Source organism: Staurois parvus, unplaced genomic scaffold (genome assembly GCF_062004578.1).
Source record: "Staurois parvus isolate SC_StPar_1 unplaced genomic scaffold, SC_StPar_1.0 ptg001481l, whole genome shotgun sequence".
Taxonomy (NCBI): domain Eukaryota; kingdom Metazoa; phylum Chordata; class Amphibia; order Anura; family Ranidae; genus Staurois; species Staurois parvus.
In genome coordinates this window covers 262,425-279,659 of record NW_028319277.1, presented here as the reverse complement: position 1 = coordinate 279,659, position 17,235 = coordinate 262,425, and the positions used below count along the sequence as shown (strand labels likewise).

Here is a 17,235-nt window from a genome sequence, read left to right as displayed (position 1 = left end):
AGAACAGGGATTGAGAGGAAATTTTGAATGGAGACACTGGTATTCGTGCCAGCTAAATGGGCAATCCCCCTCCCTGGCAAACACAAGACAGTGGTCATCTATACCTGTTGTGTCTCTGGTACAGGAATTGAAGGAAAATGAGACACAGAAAAAAAAACAAGTATAATTTCAAACATTCCCTATCCACTAAAAAAAAAAATGTTTTGGCATTAGATATATTTTAACTCTCTAGCATCCACCAGATATTGAAATGTTGAAAGCTCAGAACACATTTATATACAATGTGCTCACAGACTGTCTAATTGTGAAAGCAGCAGTAGGATGTATCCATCCCACAATCAACTGAGCTGTATTTGTATCTTATTTTCTTTCTTTATCTCAGAAACAGCCATTAAAGCAGTGTGTGTGGTGCTGGAAGGAGGTCCCGGAACGTTGGATGTGAGTTCACAAATGCCTAGTCAGGTCTATAATTGCTATAAATTATTGATATAAATGCACTTTGTGAGCACCGTATGCCTTTGCAATCTTATTGATTTCCCTGTGAAAATAGCATCAAGGTTCAAGTAGGAATATCCTGTACATACCTCTTGTAGATAGACAACAACTGCTTATTGGGTGGATAAGAATAGAAAACTAGTCGTATGGTTCCTAGCTGGAGAATACAATGTTTCTAGTATCAGATTGGTGTCGGGAATTGTCTTGAGGTTTGCATGCATGCATTGGAAGCATCTGTAATACAGCCCATACTATTGATATTGTTTCTCTGAACACATAAGTGTTTGTACTACATAGTTCTAAAAATGATATTGTTACATAGTTGGTAAAGTTGAATAAAGACACCAGTCTATCCAGTTCAACTTATGTCTGTGTTGTATGTGTTTATGTCACTGCCATTTCCCATATCATTGTATATTGCATTTGTTAGGATAACTATTTACGTTTTTTAAAATGTAAACACTCCACACTGACACCACCAACTGTGGAAGGGTAATTCAGGAAAAACTAGGAATTATATTTTATAAAACTTATCATTAACTTTACTTACTAATTGTATTTGATTCTGAACACAATTGTTTCCTAAATCTGGCCATAGACTGTTCAAAATGAAACATGTATGGCTAGGCTGAATGTACACAAGTTGATTGATCGATCAACTAAGGTACAAGCAGTCTGTTGGATTTATTTATTATTGATTATTGTTAGTGGCTATTATATGTGCTAGCAGTAGTCACTGTGCTCTCCCAGCATGGATGATTCCCTCTGTTCCCCCACAGGGAGGACACAATGGCTCAGCGGGCAAAATTCCCCCATCAACACTGCCTGTTTGATGGGGGAATCGAAAATTGCTCAGTCTGTGGCTTGCTCTACTGTTTGGGAGCTCACTGATCACACCGCCCCTGGCATCCTCTCCTCTTTGCTTCCACCCACTAATCACATGGCCCCAGCATCCTCTCCTCTTGCTCCTGCTCAATGATTACATAGTCACCAGTATCCTCTACTCTCACTGATCACACAACCCTCAGCATCCTCTCCTCCTGCTCCCGCTCACTGATCACATAGCCTCCAGCATCCTCTCCTCCTGCTCCCGCTCACTGATCACATAGCCTCCAGCATCCTCTCCTCCTGCTCCCTCTCACTGATCACATATCCTCCAGCATCCTCTCCTCCTGCTCCCGCTCACTGATCACATAGCCTCCAGCATCCTCTCCTCCTGCTCCCGCTCACTGATCACATATCCTCCAGCATCCTCTCCTCCTGCTCCCGCTCACTGATCACGTATCCTCTAGCATCCTCTCCACCTGCTCCCCCTCACTGATCACATAGCCTCCAGCATCCTCTCCTCCTGCTCCCCCTCACTGATCACATAGCCTCCAGCATCCTCTCCTCCTGCTCCCGCTCACTGATCACATAGCCTCCAGCATCCTCTCCACCTGCTCCCGCTCACTGATCACGTAGCCTCCAGCATCCTCTCCTCCTGCTCCCGCTCACTGATCACGTAGCCTCCAGCATCCTCTCCTCCTGCTCCCGCTCACTGATCACATAGCCTCCAGCATCCTCTCCTCTTGCTCCCGCTCACTGATCACATAGCCTCCAGCATCCACTCCTCTTGCTCCTTCTCTGATGACTTGGCCCCCAGCATCCTCTCCTCTTTCTATTTGAGACAGCCATTTACCATGAGTGTGCCAAAACCTATTTCCACTGTAGAGTGTATGTAACCTTCTCTCCAGTGTTCTAACCGTCCCTCTTACAGACCATCTACAATTCAATGTGTAACAACACCCCTTGTGTCATCGTGGAGGGTTCTGGGCGAGTTGCTGACATCATAGCACAAGTAGTGAATATTAATTCCTCCAGCATTACCGTCAGCCTCATTAAGGAGAAACTGAAAAATCTTTTCTCGGAGTCGTATGACAATTTCACAGAAGATCAAATCATCATGTGGACCAAAAAAGTGAGTGATTAGTCACACAACTGAACATAAATAATCCAGTGGCGCTGTGACCAACTAATGAGTGAAAAACATTCTCTAGTGATAAAAAATGAAATAAAATAAAACAATCATGTGATATAAATCAATCAGCTATTATTATTATTATTCTTATACAGGACTTATACAGTGCCGACAGTTTGCTCAGCGCTTTACATTATGGAGGGAGACAGTACAGTAACAATACAGTTCAATACAAGAGGGATTAGAGGGCCCTGCTCCTTGGAGCTTACAATCTCGGAGGGAGGGGATAGTGCTACAAGAGGTAATTAGCTGTGGGGGATGGAGTGGTAGGAAGAGTAGAGGATTCCAGTATTTACCTGGGGTCGGGGTAGGCTTCCCTGAAGAGATGGGTTTTCAGAGTGCGCCTAAAGGTGAGCAGAGTAGGTGATAGCCTGATAGATTGGGGTAGGGAGTTCCAGAGGATGGGTGAAGCCCTTGAGAAAACCAGGAGACGAGCATGGGATGAGGAGACAAGGGAGCTAGAGAGTAGGAGGTCTTACGAGGAGCGGAGAGTACGGTTTAGGTGGTATTTAGAGACAAGATCGATGATGTAATTTGGGGCAGTGATATGAATGGCTTTATACGTCAGTGTTAGTGTTTTGAATTTTATCCGTTGGGCAATTGGAAGCCAGTGGATTGGTAGAGAGGGGTGGCAGATACAGAGTGGTTAGTAAGGTGGATGAGTCTGGCAGCAGCATTCATGATGGACTGGAGTGGGGATAGCCTGCGATGAGGTAGGCCAATGAGGAGGGAGTTACAATAGTCAAGGTGTGATATAATAAGGGAGTGAATGAGTTGCTTAGTGGTTTCCGGGGTTAGTTACGGTCGTATCTTGGAGATGTTGCGGAGGTGAAGTCTACATGAGTTTGTCAGTGATTGGATCTGGGGCTGAAAGGACAGATTGGAGTCTAGGATTACACCTAGTACCCTGGCATGAGGGTATGGACTAGACTGTTGTTGATCTTGATGGAGAAGTTGGGGGGGCACGGGCTGGGGGGAATACTAGGAGCTCAGTTTTGGAAAGATTGACTAATGTGAAAATAAAGTCCATCATAACATGTAGACCTCTATTTCAGTGTTGTGATCTTATTACCGAACCAAAATCACCACGTGCTCAGGAAACCACCTTCCCTTTTGGGTATGTACTCACCAGACCCACATGCCTTCCACTCTCATGGTCGGCATGTATTGCTTGTAAAGTCTCCAATTGCGGTATCACCATGTAAACTTCATAAATAAATAAATGTATTGGTGTGCTACTAAGTGCTAACACAATAAATAATAAACCCCAGACACCAAATTATACGTTTTCCCCCGAGAGCCAAAACACATAGTCCAACTCTTAGTCAGCGTCTCCGTGTCAAGAAAACACTATAGTGCTGCTGTCTTCTATTAGATAATTCTTCTTTCTTTCACAAGTGATAAACTCCTATTCCTCCACTTAATACCCTCAAAGAAATATAAATGGCACATAGTACATTATCCAAAACGCATGATATCCAACACAAAAAAACGCACTTACAAAACTAGTGCCAATAAGTGAAAATCACTCCACTCCACCTTGTGTCCACTTCTAACCTTCTGTCATCCTTACTCTTACCCTCTTAAAAATGTAGAAAAGCAACAACAAAATCCACCATTCTTCATGGTTGAGCTCCTAAATCCGTCCACGTTCGTATGAAAAATGTACCTCCGAAGGAATTACATATAGTGTCATATCTTCAAAACAGTATACATGCTCCCCTCACATGAAAAAATGTTTTCCCAGTGCTGGTGAACACACTGACCGCCACCTCATATCTCATGCACCTTATCAAATGATAAAGTCCACTTGCATAAAAAGGGGGGCTCCTCTCACTCCATGTTGGATTTTAGACACATATAATACTTCTTTTAGTGTCTTGAGGCGATTATGAATGAAAGAGCCAATGAAATAAAAAATGAAGTGTGATTTTATTCTATCACACAATGGTGTAAAATAACAATGTAAAGCGTATTATGAACAGTTCCATGTAGATAAAACTACTGTAGAAATAACAAGCAAACGTTTAAAGATAAGTCACCATTATTTGACATAGAAGTCCGGCCATGTGCTAACATGTCCTTCATGCTCTACTTGTCCTTCGAGACTTTATTGAAGAAGCCAGAAATAGATGGAAGTGACAAACTTTGCCTTGCTGCATGCACCTGTTGGATTTCTCATACGTGTGTGTGCGTGTATGTGTGTCAGAGTGTCAGTCTTAGCGTGTGTCCTCCTCCCTGTCCCTTATGGACCCTTTTATGCAGAATGAGTGTGTCATAACGAGAGATTCTTAATACCTTGTATGGCATAGAAGGGAGGGGATGACACTCACATAATGTTTTTGATGGACAGGAACATATGTATGCTGATGTACATAATATTATAAGCTAATGATGTAACGTCAGCTATATATTTAAAGAATAATATAGCTTAAGAACATATCTTTTCAACATATCAATGTATAATCACTAAACTATATATGTATCAATGTTAGAAACGTATACTAAATACACACAGATACTATTAAAATACATAATGTAATAGTAAATCTATAATGAGTCCTCCTAATAACCTTGACATATACTACCAGAGACGTTTAACCAGCTATGCCTAAATATAGTATACTCAGCCTTCAGCTGGTTTAGCTAGTTCAGCTTAACTCCTGTCTTATTTTACTGTCTCAGCTTAACTTATTCATATTTTTCAGTCTCAGTTATAATTGAAGAATTGTAATACTACCATTTGTCAAAAGACCATTCACACATATTAATATAAATTATGATTAATCATAAAAACCAAATATTTTGCAAGCTTGCCATCAATATAAGTGCCGAATCATAATTTTGATTTCTTAATACTCCACAACGTATCCAATTCACAACATCATAACATGTGACAAAGTATACCCAAAATAGTGTAGTAGGCAATAATAGGGATATCTCTCTTTACCGATAAAATTGTGTTTACAAACAAGCAAGGTGTCTCAGCATAAATTCCAATGGCAAAACATTTTCCAAAATGGCCGCTCTGTAACTTCTGTTTTACGTCCAACGTCACGTCCTGACGCGTTTTGTCACTTCCGACTTCTTCTGAGGCTGTGCACGTCGCGCCCACTTAAATACCCCTGTATCCTATCTTCAAACTGCGACCCTCAAGAGGTCACAAAGTGTAAATGCAAGGAGATAATCACTGATTGCTGTGGATGCCATGTAGAGGAGCTTTCGTGTGTTTCATCACTGAGATCCATCTGGTTGAGGATTATCTACTTGCATTAAGCTTTGTGACCCCTTGAGGGGATATCATGCATTTTGGATAATGCACTATATGTGATTTTTATTTCGTTGAGGGTATTAAGTGGAGGAAGAGGAGTTTATCAAGAAAAAGAAAGAAAGAAAGAAAGAAAGAAAGAGAAAGAAAGAAAGAAAGAAAGAAAGAAAGAAAATAAGAAAGAAAGAAAGAGGACATTTCTAATAGAAGACATCAGCACTATTGGGTTTTCTTGACACGGAGACGCTGACTAAGAGTTGGACTATATGTAAACTTCATAGACTTCATAGACTTCATAAATCTCCTTACTCCTCTCCAGCAGATACCATGGTCATGTATATTTTATTTTATTTAATTTTATTTTCTTATATTTTATCACTGGAGAATGTGTTTCACTCATTAGTTGGCCACAGCACCACTAGATTATTTATGTTCACTTATGTATAGTTATTTCATTTAAGGTGGCAGCAGTAGTCATTATTTGTTTATTATCACTTTAATGAGATTATTTAGACATTTTATTTGAGTACGCATTCAGCGCAAAGATTTTTGGTTGTGTTTGATGGTCACTCAATACCTAGATATCTCCAGGTTTTTACATCTTCTATATATACTGTCTAACACCTTTTACAAAGGTCAGCCATGTGCAATACCATGGTCACCTCTAGTCTAGTGTGTACTTCAAAATAAATATTAAGCTACATTTTTTAGGGAGGAGATTATAGGAAAATTGTTTAAGAAGGAGGATATCCAGTTGAGAGATATAATGGTGGGGGGGGGGGGGGGGGGGGGGAATTGAGATCACTTAAGGATTTGGAAGAGGAAAAAGGAGAAATTTTCACTAAGACAGATGAGTGGAGGTATCACCAATTAAAACATTTTGTTGGGAATTTTCCGAAACCTTTGAGATCTAGAAAGGATTGGAATCTGTTTGAGACATGGGGAGATGGGAAACACGGCACTGCTAAAATATATAGATTCTCACTGAACTAGACACAAAGCCAATGTATATAGTGAAATGGGAAAGAGATTTGGGGGTTGTGATAGAAGAGGATAAACAGAAGGAAATATATAGATTAATTCACGAGAATATAAGTATGCGAGAGGTGGAAATAAATTACAAGTGTTTGATAAGATGGCACATTACACCGATTGTTGAACATAAGATGAGTGGGGAGAACTCACCGGAGTGATGGCGGGGATGTGGAGAAATAGACACGTCATATCACATATGGTGGGAGTGTCCAAAAATTCAAGTGTTTTGGAAGACAATAGTTCATTTAATTGGGATGATTACTGAGATGAATATGGGATTGGATCCAGAGATTTGTCTATTACATAGCACAGCGTTATCAGTAAACAACTACAAGGAATCGGGTATATGGTATTATCTAAACCCACCAAAAGGTTTGATACCCAAGTTTTGGCATAAGACAGAGGTGCCGAAGGAAGAGGATTGGGTAGATAGAGTGAACCAGATTTGTAGGATGGAGAAAGTGTATCATATGCAGGAAGACAAGATGGGGTTATACTATGTGAAATGGAAAAAATTTGTACTGAAGGCGAAATGTATGAAGCTTTAGGGTGTGATATGTGAAAGTGCCTCTTACTTTTGTAGGGTAGACGTGGAGAAATACAGGGTGGGTAGTATGGGGGGGGGGGGGGAAGGGAAGTTAGTTGGGGGGGGGAATATTATAGAATGGGATATAAATAATGGTTTTGTATGTCTTTGAGAAAACGATGGAATATGTATTTTATCTGGAAACGTAATAAATATTTACATTTAAAAAAAAAAAAAAAAAAAGCTACATTTCCTACAGGTTCTAGTTTTATGCCTTTAGTAGTTCTCAGTGACTAAAAGAGTGACAGTCTTTGGCTAAAACATATGCTTAATCCCACTGCAGATATTCATAGGTGTCTCCAAATTTCTCCATAGATTCAAGATATTGTCTGCATGGAGTCTCTGCTCACCATCCTCCGGGAGGAGAAGGTTGGAGATCAAGGGATGGATGTGGCAATCCTGCAAGCTTTGCTGAAAGGTCAGAGATTGACACCAGCAGACAAAATATTTCTCTGAGGCTTGGTTACAGAGAAAATTTCCTCTTTCCATTAGATATTTTGCGGACACCGGACTTGCACATGTATCTTTTCCCAGTTTTTTTTCCTTTCAGTTATTTATTTATTTCAGTTACTTACAGTTGTGTTCAAAATAATAGCAGTCAGACATCACTAACCGGATCAATCACTGTTTTTGGTAGAAATGATATTTCTACATGACAAATAATTTACTAGCAGGTGTAGTAGAGTAATAGAAATCCAACAGACCCAACAGTCATGACATGCATGCTGCTGATTCTGTGTCATTGAATCACTCATTGAAAGGGACATGTTCAAAATAATAGCAGTGTGAAGTTCTATTAGTGAGGTCATTCATTCTTTGAAAAACAGATGGCAATTTTTGCCCTTATTTTAGGAAGGAAGGCAGCAAATGTTGTACATGTTGGTTACAGTGCATTTCTCTCTGAAATTCTGAGGAAAATGGGTCGTTCCAGACATTGTTCAGAAGAACAGCGTACCTTGATTAAAAAGTTGATTGGAGAGGGGAAAACATATAAAGAAGTGCAGAAAATGATCGGCTGCTCAGCTAAAATGATCGCAAATGCTTTAAAATGGCAACCAAAACCTGAAAGACGTGGAAGCAAGCGAAAAAGTATATAGATAAAGTAAGTATAGTACAGTATAAAGTATATAAAAGTATAAAGTGGATAGAAGAATAGCCAAAATGGCAAGGACTCCGCCAATAATCAGCTCCAGGAAGATAAAAGAAGGTGTAAAGTTCCCTGTGAGCACTGTTACAATTAGAAGACGCCTATGTGAAGCCAAGCTATCTGCAAGAAGCCCCCGCAAAGTCCCACTGTTGGAAAAAAGACATGTGCTGAAGAGGTTACAATTTGCCAAAGAGCAATGGCGCAACATTTTGTGGACTGATGAAAGTAAGATTGTTCTTTTTGGGTCTAGTGGCCAGAGACAGTTTTTCAGACGACCCCCAAACACTGAATTCAAGCCACAGTACACTGTGAAGACAGTGAAGCATGGTGGTGCAAGCATCATGATATTGGGATGTTTCTCATACTACGGTGTTGGGCCTATTTATCGCATACCAGGGATCATGGATCAGTTTGAATACATCAGAATACTTGAAGAGGTCATGCTGCCTTATGCTGAAGAGGAAATGCCCTTGAAATGGGTGTTCCAACAAGACAACGACCCCAAACACACCAGTAAACATGTAACATCTTGGTTCCAGACCAACAAGATGGACGTTATGGAGTAGCCAGCCCAATCCCCGGATCTTAATCCAATAGAAAACTTGTGGGGTGACATCAAAAATACCATTTCTGAGGCAAAACCAAGAAATAGAGGAGAACTGTGGAATGTAGTCCAATCATCCTGGGCTGGAATACCTGATCACAGGGGCCAGAAGTTGGTTGACTCCATGCAACACAGATGTACAGCAGTTCTCAGAAACAGTGCTTATACAACCAAATATTCATTAAGTCATTATTATTATTATTATTATTATACAGTATTTATAAAGCGCCAATAGTTCGCTCAGTGCTGTACATTACAAAGGGAGACAGAACATGTGACAGAACAATACCAATACAATGCAAAACATGAGGGGATCGAGGGCCCTGCTCTTTCGAGCTTACAATCTAGGAGGGAGGGGGTGGTGGCACAGGAGGAGATAGCTGTGGGGGATGGAGTGGTAGGAAGAGTGGAGGAGGTCGGCAAGTTAGCAGGGGGTGGGGTAGGCTTCCCTGAAGAGATGGGTTTTCAGGGTGCGCCTAAAGGAGAGGAGAGTAGGTGATAATCTGATGGGTTGGGGCAGGGAGTTCCAGAGGATGGGTGACACCCTGGAGAAGTCCTGGAGGCGGGCATGGGAGGAGGAGACCAGGGAACTAGAGAGAAGGAGGTCTTGTGAGGAGCGGAGTGTGCGTGCTGGGCGGTACTTGGATATTAGGTCAGAGATGTAGTACGGGGCAGTATGGTGGACAGCTTTGTACGTCAGCGTTAGGATTTTGAATTTGATCCGTTGCGCAATCGGAAGCCAGTGGAGGGATTGGCAGAGGGGGGTGGCGGAGACAGAGTGGTTGGAAAGGTGAATGAGTCTGGCAGCCGTGTTCAGGATGGACTGAAGAGGGGATAGCCAGCGGCGAGGCAGGCCAGTGAGGAGGGAGTTGCAGTAGTCGAGTCGTGATATGATGAGGGAGTGGATGAGCTGTTTAGTGGTTTCTGGGGTTAGGAACGTGCGGATTTTGGCGATGTTGCGGAGGTGGAGTCTGCACGAGTTTGTTAAAGATTGGACTTGGGGCTGGAAGGATAGGTTGGAGTCCAGAATGACACCCAGTACTCTGGCCTGCGGGGCGGGTTTGATGGTAGCGTTGTTGGATGTGACGGAGAAATCAATGGGGGGTGGTGTCCGGGCTGGGGGGAAGACAAGAAACTCGGTTTTGGAGAGGTTCAATTTAAGGAAGTGGAGCGACATCCAGTCTGATATGTCGCTCAGTAGGTGTGTGATTCGGGCTGAAACCAAGGGGGTGAGGTGGGGGGTTGAGAGATAGATTTGTGTGTCGTCGGCATAGAGGTGGTAGTTGAAGCCGTGAGAGTGTATGAGTTGGCCAAGGGAGGAGGTATAGATGGAGAAGAGAAGGGGCCCGAGGACAGAGCCTTGAGGGACCCCAACAGAGAGGGGGAGTGAGGGGGAGGTGGTAGCATTATAGGTAACGCTGAAGGAGCGTTGTGACAGGTAGGATGAGAGCCAGGAGAGAGCAGAATCTCTGAGGCCGAGGGAGTGTAGTTTTTTGAGGAGGAGGGGGTGGTCGACTGTGTCGAAGGCCGCAGAGAGGTCAAGGAGTAGGAGCACTGAATAGTGTCCATTAGCTTTGGCGGTTAGCAGGTCGTTGGAGAGTTTGAGTAAGGCAGTTTCGGTGGAGTGTAGGGGACGGAAGCCGGACTGTAGGGGATCGAGGAGGTTGTTGTCGTTGAGGTGAGAGCATAGGCGGGTGTAGACTAGGCGCTCGAGGAGTTTAGATGTAAATGGGAGCAGGGAGATGGGTCTGAGGTTGTTTGGGTCATTGGGGTCCAGGGAGGGCTTTTTAAGTATGGGGGTGATGTGTGCATGTTTCAGAGGGGAGGGGAAAGTGCCTGAGGAGAGGGAGAGATTGAAGATGTGGGTGAGGGAGCGTAGGATGGAGGAGGAGGAAGGTCGTAGGAGTTGTGAGGGGATAGGGTCGAGGGGGCAGGTGGTGAGGCGGGCATCAGAGAGGATCTTGGAGACTTCCTCGATGGTAGTAAGGTCAAAGGTGTGGAGTGTTGGGGGAGCTTCAGTATGAGGAATGTAGGGTGGGGTGGAAGAGGAGGTCAGAGCAGTGGTGGGGCCGTGGGAGAGGGGTGATGAGGGGGTAGCTGAGTGAGGGTGAAGGGGGTTGGAGAGAGTTTGAGCAGCGACGAAGTCCCTGCGGGTTATGTCGAGGGGGAGGGGGGATAAGGGGGTAGCTGTGTGAGAGGGGACAGGTTGAGAGGGCGTGTGAGTTGCGGCAATGTCCTTGCGAATTGTGTCAATTTTGTTTTTGAAGTGATTGGCAATCTCAAGGGCAGTGAGTGAGGTGCTGGGTGGAGGTGGGGGTGGAGAGAGTAGAGAGTTGAAGGCAGAGAAGAGTCGGCGAGGATTGGAGGAGAGGGCCTTGATGAGGGTCAAGAAGTAGGCCTGTTTGGCAGCATGGAGGGAGGAGGTGTAGGTGCGGAAGGCAGATTTGTAGCGGGTGAAGGCTTGTTTGGATTTGGTTTTGCGCCATAGTCGCTCTAGGGCACGACTTTGTCGTTTGAGGGTTTTGGTGTGATCAGTCTGCCAGGGCTGGAGCGGTCGGGGTCTGATGTTGCGTGTGGTTAAAGGCGCTAGTGAGTCAAGGGCTGTTGAGAGCGCATTGTTGTAGGCGGTCAAAGCCAAGTCGGGGCAGGACAGGGGGAGGATGCGGTCGTGGAGTTGATCAGCTGCAGAGTGGAGGGAGGCAGGGTTAAGGTTGCGGAGGTTACGGCTGGTAGTAGTGTGACATTTGGAGGGGTAGGCGTTGGAGGACGAGGAGATAGAGAAGGTGATCAGGTTGTGGTCAGAGAGAGGGAAGGGGGTGTTAGTGAGGTTGTGGGGAGCGCATCGGTTGGAGAAGACAAGATCAAGGATATTTCCGTCGGAGTGGGTGGTGGATTGTATGCACTGTGCAAGTGCAAAGGAGGAGGTTAGGTGGAGGAGACGGGCTGTGTCTGGGTTGTCGAGGTTGACAGGGATGTTGAAATCCCCAAGAATTATGGTGGGTAGCTCAGAGGAGAGGAAGAAGGGTAGCCAGGAGGAGAAGTCATCCAGGAAGCGGGGTATGGATCCAGGAGGCCGGTATATCACAGCAATCTTCAGGGGGGTTGGGGAGAATAGTCGGAGGCAGTGGGCCTCAAAGGAGGAGAAGGATAGGGAGGGGGGGTTTGGGAGGACTCGGAAGGTGCTCTGCGGTGACAGGAGCAGACCAACCCCACCACCTTTACGACCGTTAGGCCTGGGTGAGTGGGTCCAGGTGAGACCTCCGTAGGAGAGTGCAGCAGGGGAGGTAGAATCAGTGGGCTGGATCCAGGTTTCCGTAATCGCTAAGAGGTTGAGGGAGCGGGAAACAAAGAGGTCGTGGATGGCGGTAAGCTTGTTGCACACCGAACGGGCGTTCAGGAGTGCACATGAAAACGGGGGGGAGATTTTAGGGAGCAGGGGGACAGATACTAAGTTGCGGGGGTTGCAGTAGGACGTGGAGGTGGGAGGGTGTTGAGCGGGTGAGGGAGGTGGAGGGCCAGGATTCGGGGAGATGTCCCCCGCGGCTAGGAGGAGGAGAAGGGTGAGAAAGGTGGCATGGGAGCGGGATGTGCAGGAGCGTGAGAAACTCCTAGTGGAGGTGTTGGGGTCAGTGGGAGAGAGGAGTAATAGGAGGAGGTGGTGGGTGCCATAGAGGGGTGAGGGAAGAAGTGAGGACACGATATACAAATGTTTGGGAGGGGCAGAGGGATATAGTGAATGGATTTTGGGAACGGAGGAGAGGAAAATGAGAAGGAGGAGTGGAAGAGACATTTTGGGGAGGTGAAGAGAGCAGTAGTAGGGAGATGATAGCAGTGAGGGGGAGATGTACAGGTTGTGGGGTGGAGCAGAGGGGTAGAGAAATGAGATTTGGGAACAGAGGGTAGTAATATGATGAGAAGAGGGGTGTATTATATAAAGGCACACAGAGTGGGTCTCAGGCATGTAAGAGGTTTCCCAGGGTGTTTGCTTACAGTCTTCCAGCATGCAGTAGAGCTTCTTGCTGTTGTTGTGTCTTCCTGCTGCTTGGGTTCTCCTGCTTTAGTTCAACTGCTGCGTTTAACTGCTTCTTCTATGCACTCGTTCGAAGCTGCACTCAATCTGAAGCAGCACCCCATCAGAGACTGTGCCCCCCATCAGAGATCTCCCCCATGAGCTGATCTAAATTTATAGGGAGATGCTCAAATGAGCATTCAACTCCACCCCAATTAGAAGCTGATAAAGATCACATGAGGAGTGGGGGATGATTCTCTCAGGAAACAGACACCAGTCGTAAAACGGGTGCAGCTGAAGGTGAGAGCTGATCAACATATACAAAAATATAAATACACCATTTGTTCTGAATATAGCAGGAGTCAATGCGTTTTGGAGTTAAGAGTGGAGGTAGGAGAAAGGAGCATTTACCCAGGAGGAAGGCAGCAGGAGTCAATGCGTTTTGGAGTTAAGAGTGGATTCAAAGGAAAGCAAAATCTTCAACCTTTTTTCAGTTTATATAGTGAATGTTTGAGTTTGTAAAGAAGAATACAAACACTGCTATTTTTTGATCCGTCTAATATTCATTTTATTCAATTTTTTTAGAGGAACAACATAAATTTGATCTATTTTTCTTCATGTTTTGATTTGGAATAGAATGTGTCGTGTTCCCAATGCATTTGTGTGGATGGAAATAAAAGCTATTAGAAGGATTTTCAGCTTTATTCACTTTTTCCAACACACTGCTATTATTTTGAACACAACTGTATATAGCGCCATCAATTTTACGCAAAGTACCCCTAGGGGGACAACCAACTGGATGGAAGCCTTTGCCAGGGAGGTCATGAGATACTGATTCATTCCCTACCCAACCAGTGTTACTAGTTAAGGTATAGAGAAGCTGGAAAATAAACAAAGTGACACAGACATATTATGATAATCTGATAAATAAAGTCTTCATAGAAGTAAGAAAACAACATAATAATGACTAGAGATGAGCGAATTATTCAAAAATTCGATTCGGCTGATTCGCCGAATTCGCGAAATAAATTTGATTCGAGGCGAATATATTCGCTGCAAATTTAACTTATAAATAGGGTGTTTCTAGGCTTCAGAGAGCCTTTATATTAGTGCAGAACACTGTACCTTTAATTTAAATGCCCTTGGAGTCTGCTGGGGAAGAGAAATAATACTGTCAGTCAGTATGACATGCAGATGAGTGCCGTCGATCTTAGAATCACCGCACACTTCACTCATTTGGCCAGTCACGGGGCCAAAACCAGAGTGTGGAGCCACAGTGCGGCGGTGGAGGCAGCAGCAATGGGAGGCCATACAGCACCCTATGACAAAATGGAACCCACCAGCAGTGTGAGGAGACCTGAAAGTGGCACATGGCAGAGTGTGGCGATGGAGACAGCAGCAATGGGAGGCCGTACAGGGACCCATGACACACTCTGGACCTGGCAGCAGCATGAGGAGGCGGTACAGGGGCCCATGACAGATTACAGGCCTGGCAGCAGCATGAGGAGTTGGTACGGGGGCCCATGGCAGATTACGGGCCTGACAGCAGCATGAGGAGGCGGTACAGGGGCCCATGGCAGAGTGGCGGAGCGTAAGCAGCTAAAATTGAAGGCCATACAGAGGCCTATGTTAAAAAGTCCCCCCAGCAGCAGCGTGGGGAGACGACTATCAAGAGTCCAATGGCAGAGTGGCGGAGCAGAAGCAGCTTCAATTGAAGGCCATACACAGGCCTAGGTTAAAAAGCGGAAGCCGTCAGCAGCGTGAGCAGACGACAGAGACACATGGCGCAGGGTGGCGCCGGATGCAGCAGTATTCGGAAGCCATACACAGGCCTAGGTTAAAAAGCGGAAGCCGTCAGCAGCGTGAGCAGACGAAAGAGACACATGGCGCAGGGTGGCGGTGGATGCAGCAGTATTCGGAAGCCAAACACAGGCCTCGGTTAAAAAGCGGAAGCCGTCAGCAGCGTGAGCAGACGACAGAGGCACATGGCGCAGGGTGGCGGTGGAGGCAGCAGCAATGGAAGGCCATACAGCACCCTATCACAAAATGGAACCCACCAACAGTGTAAGGAGACCTGAAAGTGGCACATGGCGCAGGGTGGCGGTGGAGGCAGCAGTATTCGGAAGACATACACAGGACTAGTTTAAAAAGCGGAAGCCGTCAGCAGCGTGATCAGACGACAGAGGCACATGGCGCAGGGTGGCGGTGGAGGCAGCAGTATTCGGAAGCCATACACAGGCCTAGGTTAAAAAGCGGAAGCCGTCAGCAGCGTGAGCAGACGACAGAGACACATGGCGCAGGGTGGCGGTGGATGCAGCAGTATTCGGAAGCCAAACACAGGCCTCGGTTAAAAAGCGGAAGCCGTCAGCAGTGTGTGCAGACGACAGAGGCACATGGCGCAGGGTGGCGGTGGAGGCAGCAGCAATGGAAGGCCATACAGCACCCTATCACAAAATGGAACCCATCAACAGTGTAAGGAGACCTGAAAGTGGCACATGGCGCAGGGTGGCGGTGGAGGCAGCAGTATTCGGAAGCCAAACACAGGCCTCGGTTAAAAAGCGGAAGCAGTCAGCAGCGTGATCAGACGACAGAGGCACATGGCGCAGGGTGGCGGTGGATGCAGCAGTATTCGGAAGCCAAACACAGGCCTCGGTTAAAAAGCGGAAGCCGTCAGCAGCGTGAGCAGACGACAGAGGCACATGGCGCAGGGTGGCGGTGGAGGCAGCAGCAATGGAAGGCCATACAGCACCCTATCACAAAATGGAACCCACCAACAGTGTAAGGAGACCTGAAAGTGGCACAAGGCGCAGGGTGGCGGTAGAGGCAGCAGTATTCGGAAGACATACACAGGACTAGTTTAAAAAGCGGAAGCCGTCAGCAGCGTGAGCAGACGACAGAGGCACATGGCGCAGGGTGGCGGTGGAGGCAGCAGTATTCGGAAGCCATACACAGGCCTAGGTTTAAAACTGGAACCCAGCAGCGTGAGCAGACGACAAAGACGCACATGGCAGAGGATGGATCTGGCAGCAGTATGAGAAGGCGGTACAGGGGCCCGTGGCACGGTGTGGTGATGGGGGCTACAGCAACTGGATGCCAGAAAGTGGCCGATAGGGCTATATACTGCATGGAATTATAAAGTTGTAAAGACAGCGGCCTATTTGTCCCTAATAACATGTTTGGGGTATGATTCATGGCGGATTTAGTCAGTTGTGTCAGGAACTGGTGGTTTGAAATCCAGACTAATCCACGCCTGATTCATTTTCACAAACGTGAGTCTCTCCACACTTTGGGTGGACAGTCGTGTCCTCCGCGGAGTTACAATACCTCCTGCCGCACTAAACACGCGCTCCGATGCCACGCTACTGGCCGGGCATGACAGCCTTTCAAGGGCAAATTCAGCTAGTTGGGGCCAAAGGTCAAGTTTCGTTGCCCAGTAGTCAAGGGGATTGTCTACCTCGGTTGGCAGGGTGCTGTCCAAGTAGGCCCAAGCCTGTTGTTTGAGGTCCTGCTCCAGGTCCACCTGATGCTGCTGCGGCTGGTTAGTAGTTTCCTCACTGCGCTGGTGAAGAAAGCTACTCATCATCGACTGCAGACTGAGGCAGCCACTGCTGGTGGAGCTGCCACTGCTCCTACCACCCCACCCCTCCCCTGCTGCCATGGCAGCGGAACGCGAGCGCACAGGGCCCACAGTGTCTGAGGATGGACGTTGGCGCAGAAAGGCAGAGACCAACTGACTACATAGGTGGTTTTTATAGTACGTTATTTTGGCCTCCCTCTCAGCAGGTGTGAAAAAGGCCACCATTTTTGAACGGTAGCGAGGGTCCAACAAGGTGGACAGCCAAAAGTCATCCCTCTGTCTGATGGTTATTATTCGGCTGTCGCTACGCAAGCAAGCGAGCATGCTATGGGCCATTTGTGCCAAGGAATGCGAGGGACTCCCTGCCTCCATCTCCACAGCATACTGCCACGGTGCGTCTGGGTCCTCTGTCTCCTCCTCCTCCTCTACCAGATGCTCCTGCTCCTCCACTCCTGTCCGCTGAGTGGAAAAACCACCCATTTCACTCAATAATTCCT

At 46.2% G+C, this 17,235-nt stretch overlaps 1 protein-coding gene and 2 long non-coding RNA genes across 3 annotated transcripts in view; 2 read left to right on the top strand and 1 right to left on the bottom strand.

Annotated features, from left to right (window-relative positions):
- Positions 1–17,235, bottom strand: part of LOC149435690 (uncharacterized) — a 262,780-nt gene that overhangs the window by 191,510 nt on the left and 54,035 nt on the right. The gene's annotated exons all lie outside the window — the stretch shown is intronic.
- Positions 1–17,235, top strand: part of LOC149435691 (uncharacterized) — an 82,111-nt gene that overhangs the window by 31,591 nt on the left and 33,285 nt on the right. The window lies entirely within an intron of this gene.
- The window catches only part of LOC149435692 (transient receptor potential cation channel subfamily M member 2-like), a 62,398-nt gene that overhangs the window by 31,885 nt on the left and 13,278 nt on the right, over positions 1–17,235 (top strand). The window contains exons 8-10 of the mRNA XM_089662484.1: positions 383–438; positions 2,252–2,452; positions 7,717–7,819. Of these exons, the coding sequence (XP_089518610.1) occupies positions 383–438; positions 2,252–2,452; positions 7,717–7,819 (360 nt within the window). The remainder of the gene's footprint in view (positions 1–382; positions 439–2,251; positions 2,453–7,716; positions 7,820–17,235) is intronic.